This window comes from Crocodylus porosus, unplaced genomic scaffold (genome assembly GCF_001723895.1).
Source record: "Crocodylus porosus isolate Cpor-Errol unplaced genomic scaffold, CroPor_comp1, whole genome shotgun sequence".
Classification (NCBI taxonomy): Eukaryota; Metazoa; Chordata; order Crocodylia; family Crocodylidae; genus Crocodylus; species Crocodylus porosus.
Window position 1 is genome coordinate 54,458,805 of NW_017728951.1, and position 5,845 is coordinate 54,464,649.

General features: G+C 42.7%; 1 protein-coding gene across 4 annotated transcripts in view; it reads left to right on the forward strand.

The window, feature by feature from the left end:
- Positions 1–5,845, forward strand: part of CDHR1 (cadherin related family member 1) — a 96,304-nt gene that overhangs the window by 32,803 nt on the left and 57,656 nt on the right. For all 4 annotated transcript variants that reach the window (XR_002104829.1, XM_019555780.1, XM_019555778.1 and 1 more), the window contains one exon: positions 4,227–4,305. Coding sequence is in view for 3 of the 4 variants with exons in the window: in XM_019555780.1 (XP_019411325.1) it covers positions 4,227–4,305 (79 nt within the window). In the remaining variant the exon portion in view is untranslated. The remainder of the gene's footprint in view (positions 1–4,226; positions 4,306–5,845) is intronic.

Here is a 5,845-nt window from a genome sequence, read left to right on the forward strand (position 1 = left end):
CTTCTGTATTACTGACTGACTTGCCAGCTTTACAGCAGATGGTGAAGGTGATCAGTTCATGGTCACTGTCACCCAGCTTCCCTTCGATCGTTAGGTCACTGATTAGGTCATCCCCGGTTGCCAGTATGAGGTCAAGCAGCGCTTTATCTCTTGTTGGCCTGTAAACTTCCTGCGTCAGACAGAGGTGCACACATGAGAGAAAGCTTTGCAACCACTCAGATTTGGCCGAGCACTCCTCCCACAAGATGCCTAGGTAGTTAAAGTCTCCCATGACAACCATACACTGGGATCGTGTGACCTCAGCCAATTCCCTGGTGAACTCCTGGTCAAGGTCTTGACTCTGGGTAGGGGGTCTGTAGTACACCCCCACCATAGTATCCCCTGTGCTGTGTTCCCCACAGATTTTAACCCAAAGGGTCTTAAGTCATCCACCATGGGTGCCAATGTTGGCTTGCAGGGACATGTAGCTTTCCTTGACATAGCTATGCCCCCGCCCCTTTTGTCCACTCGATCCCTCCTGTACAGGGTCTGGCCGTCTATAACCATGGTCCAGTCACAGGTGGAGTCCCACCAGGTCTCCGTTATCCCAGTGACATCATAGTTATTTGCATTTAGCAGGAGAAGAAGTTTCTGCTACCTTGATGTCCAATCAAGTCTCCTGCTAACTTTATGTTCAATCACTACTCTCCAAAATGAAAGGTATTTTTGCCCCTTGATCTCACAGTGAATAGAACTATCCATTACTGGGATTCAAAGAGCTGCTGTAAGAGAACTCAAATGAGCTACCCCATTCACCTGACCACTCAGCACAAGTGACACAGAAGACTCTGGGCATATCAATAAACAGAAATATTTGGTCTTGGCCTTTACTTACCAGCCTTTATTTGGCCTTTACTTACTAGCTCACATGTCAATGAGCTATCAGCTAGCTCTGTAGAATATCACCAAGTAGGTGATACTTCCCCTCTGTGCGGCACTGGGAAGGCCACAGCTGGAGTACTGTGTCCAGTTTTGGGTGCCACATTTCAAGAAGGTGTATAACCTTGAGAGAGTTCAGAGTAGGGCCACTCATATGGTTAGGGGCCTCCAGGTAAGGCCCTACAAGGAGAGATCTACAAGGACCTGAATCTCTTCAGCCTCTGCAAGAGAAGTCTGAGGTCATCTTGTGGCCATCTACAACTTCATGGTGGGGGGACAGCAAGGGATAGGAGATGCTCTGTTTACCAGGGCACCCCTTGGGGTAACTAGAAATAATGGCCACAAACTGATAGAGAGCAGATCCGGGTTAGACATCAGGAAGAACTTCTTTATGGTAAGGGTTGCCAGAATCTGGAATGGGCTTCCAAGAGAGATGGTGTTCTCCCCTCTCTTGGGGGTCTTCAAGAGGAGACTGGATAAGCACCTAGCTGGGGTCATCTGACCCCAGTGCTCTTTCCTGCCAGGGGCAGGGGGTGAGACTAGATGATCTGCTGATGTCCCTTCTGACCCTAATATCTACGAATATTAGCTAGGGAAGACTCTATGATTCTGCTACCCTATTGCCATAAGGTCCCAAGTACAACCTTCCCTGGAGTCACTATGAAGGTAGTATCTCTGACATCTAATATTGTGGGAACTTCTCTGATAAATGGTGACAAAGGAGACAGGGGCTATGCGACTGTCACAGCTCTAAAGCTACCAGACTGTCAAGGATACGCTGTCAGGGGGACAACCAGGAGGTGATCAGCCATGTATTCAATCAACTTCTGGGTTTCCTCCACAATCTTTTTTTGTAAGTCTGCCTCCAGCCCACAGAATAATATTGACACTTTCTGTAGATGTTTATTCATGTTTCATGTATGAATATCCTGTTCATCAGTTTGGTAAATTAAATGACTTTTTGAGGTTGGTATTTGCCAGCATATATATTGTATGTTCTGACAGTGCTGTTGCTCTGACAGAAAGCTGTCATTATTTGAAATAAGTAGTGGTCATCATGAAAACGTTCCCACTTGTTCTTTGCAAGTAATTAACATTCTCTCAGTGTTCCCCATACAAAAATATTGACTGGCATTTTCAAAGGGGTTAGATTATAAGAGCTTTGCATATTTTGTTGAACACTTGTATTCTGGATTATTCTCCTGGATGCAGTAGAACTATGTCTGTGAATAAACATTATTAATAGTAACAAATTTGGAATAATGTAGCCCAGAGTGATGCTTGTTAGGAAAAAGGAAAGCCCATAAAGCTTTTAAAGACAACAATGAATTTTCATCAGGATTTTACACTTATGAGATTTCAGAGTACTTACAAAGAATGTTGCCATATGACGCCCTAATTTGTTTCTACTCTATCTCAATTTAATTGGAAAGAACAAAAATGATGTAGTAACCTTCTAGAAACTGTCTGTTTCTTGGCAAACTAAAAGGCAAAAAAACACATTGCAATTCCAAAACATGGAAATTTTAAAAAGTTACTGAACTGTACGTTTTGCTGTTTACATGAGCTGCGTGATATTTGCAGGATCAATGTAGAGGTCTTATTCTGCAACATGCTAGGCTCCTTCACCTCATTTAGTATCAGTAAAAGTGGAGAAAAGACTTCATAAATCAGGCTGTGATCAAGGAGTTATAAGAAATGGAAGTTAGTCCCATTATATGAACGGTATGTCTGTATGAGAAGAGGACAGAAGAAACAGAGGTAGCTTCTTCGGATTAAAATTAGATGTGGAAATGGGCCAGAATCTTAAATTAAAGTTCTCCTAGGCTTTTGCATAGTATAGCATAATGGAAATTTGCATTTGGTACTAGTCTGAATTTTGCAAATGGCTCTAGTTTGCAATAAGCCAAACTAAAACCTTCCTGTTGAATACTCCTAAACCCTGCTTAAGTATCCTGTATCCAAATTTTGTGGCTTGAGCCTATCTCTTCTTATTGTTTTCCAGGTTCTTTCTGGCCACTTCCATGGTTGGTTTTCCCATGTAAACTAAAAGCAATGATACCTTAAAACCCTCACAGAGGGTTTAATCTCTATTTCAGGCTAATGGAGTCAGTATTGTCACTGAAATGCTCATGTGGGCAGCTCTGTGCTCATCAGAAACCCCACAGGGGAGCAGATCAGTATTCTCATTATTTATTCTCATTGCTTATAGAGAGCTGCACAAGGTAGAGTAGATGGGTAGCTGTTAGTTGGGCAAATAACACAGTATATCATCAGGAGCAACACTGGGACTGTTGTGGGCCAATATCTCACTTTGGACCAACTTCATATTACACATATCAACAAAGGTTGTGCCTGCCGTACGTTATGCTGACATTAAGCTGATCAGGGTAGGTATTAGATAACGAATCTCTTCGATGACAGTGCTGCAAAATGAATGTTCCCATTTGGGGGGGGAAGAGGAGGAGGAAAGAAACAGAACACAGTGCAACTTTGCTAGATTCAACCATTATAAACAACAGGAAAAAAGAGTCAACTAGACTTTGCATCAAACAGTAGCAGCAGCTGATTTCCCAAGTACAGGCCACCCTCTGTTCAAGTTAATAATTAGGAAATCTGTAGGCACTGCTCAGTCAAACCAGAGTCTGATTTGGCCTTAGCCAGCTACTTAGGCTGGCCACCTACCTAAGGCCATGAGCCACACAGAATTCTACCTTGATAAAGAGCTATCCTAAGCAAAGGTTCAGTAATCCAGAAGTATCTCAGTCCTGTCTCTCCCAGGAGACAGAACTTCTAAACTTAATTGCTAGCCAAGCTTTACATTTCCCTTGGAAGATTTATCCTGCTCAAAATATCAGACTTCGAATCAAGAGCAGCTGTGATGTCAACCTGCATTGCTGAATGGAAAGTGTATATAGGTACTGAGACTGATTTTTGCTTCCTATCACAACTCACTGAAAGAATCAGCACCTGCACTACAGCACATGAATAAGCAACTGGGAGATTTACAGGAAGAAGAATGGAGGAAAGGGACACAAAAGCTGAGTGCCTGGTCCTGAAACCTAACCTGGGCCCTCCAAAGAGTTGTAGCTGTACCAAGCAAATGGCCTGCCCAAAGTCAAGCTGTGATTTTCAAGCTAAGAACTATGAGTCCCTGCCATATTCCTATTGCAACCACAGCAAGAGCATCTATCACCCTGTTGGGGAGAGCAGGGGGGCTGGCTGAAGTGGATTTTATTAATATGCAGTAGAAATTTCAGTATTCTTTGATCTCACTACATAGACTGTAATTCCCCATTCTTCCCTAGGGCTCTGAGGTACTAACAGTTATTGCTCTTGACGGTGACAGAGGAAAGCCTAACAATATTCATTACAGTCTTGTGAACGGTGAGTAGACTAAGTTGGTATGAAATCCTAAGGAATGTCAAAGGTAGATGCAACATTAAATTAAAATGTGGCGTGCTACAGTCTAATAAAGTCTAAAGAAAACTGTCATAAAATAGTGCCAGACATCTGAAATTATTCCTAGTCCCTGTCTAGCTGCAAGCAGCAAAGCGATGATTCATTGACCTTTAGTATTTTCTTCATGGAGCTGCACTTCTCATCTTCGAACCATTAATAATACTTATTTTTTTATTTGTTAAGCACCATAGTATACTTGGCATTTGACAAGATATAAAGGAAGGCATGGTCCCACTATTAAGGGACTTTCCTGCCTAAGTTGGTAGACAAAGGAAGACAGTGAGCATATCAGAGAACAGTGCATATTGTGATGAATATTCTTTAAAGCATAGGTCAACATTTGCAAACCTTACGGGTGGAATGGGCATTCATGTATAAGAAGAGGCTTCATGCTCACCATACTGGAATAAGCAGGATGTTTTAAGTAGAAAAGGTTTTCCATCAACTGTCCTGAGAAGTTCTTAAACATTTGTGCATGTTTTTAATATCTGAAATCTGAGGAGGTTTCAGAACCTGGTACCAGTTACAAAAGGGGTCAACAGATAGTAACAAGAACCATGTTCACCTGATGAGTCAAATATATGGTGGTTGGATCTGGTGGCAGAAAGTGGTATAAGCCACTGATAAGGCAAGGTATGGAGAGACGTGATGACATTTAATTCTGCTAGAAAGCTGTCTTCCGTGCTTTACCCCTAAATGGGAGAGAATGGGAGATACCTTCTGCTTAAATGGGGATAAAAGGGCAAATAATGGGGCAGGGACAAGCAGGGAAGGGGAAACAGAAAGAATACAGGGGGAAAGAAAGATAGAGAATGAAAAGAAAAATTGTGAGGAAATGTTATTGACAATGTGGAGAGAGAGAGGATGTTGGCATGGGACAAGAATAAAAGGAAGGAGATGGTGCAGGGAAAATGTGAAGGAGAGATAAATTAATAGGGCTGTGTGAAATTTCTCTGGCAGTTTCATTTCAATGCTGTTTTGACTTGCTTCAAGCTTGAAACAGCAACATCAAAATGAAACATAGAGCTTTGAAACAGCCTTGAAAAGAAACAAGGCATGTCGAAACGTTTTGAAAATTTCAAAACATTTCGAGTTTTGAAGCTCAAGCTGGGCTTGCCTGAAGGGAAACAGAAAGGAAAGTAAGGAAAGGGAGGGGGAAATGGGGAAGTGGGGAGAAGCAGTGCTCTCATTATTGACGGTGTAGCTGGCCAGTGACTTTCATTCTTTCCTGAGATCCCTTTCAATCCCAGTGCTTAGGGGGAGGGATGGAAACTCTGCAAAGAAGGCAGCATTGTTTGAACTGCCCTGCTTTCTGCCTTGGTGTCAGTTGAGTGAGGGCGCACCTTAACACACACACAGTGTCATGCACCCATGTCACAAGTTTTGCCTGTCAGCAGCTAGAGGTGCAGGGGGAGTCTGGGTTCTGGGGCTCTGCACCTCTAGCTGCTGACAGGTAAAATTTATG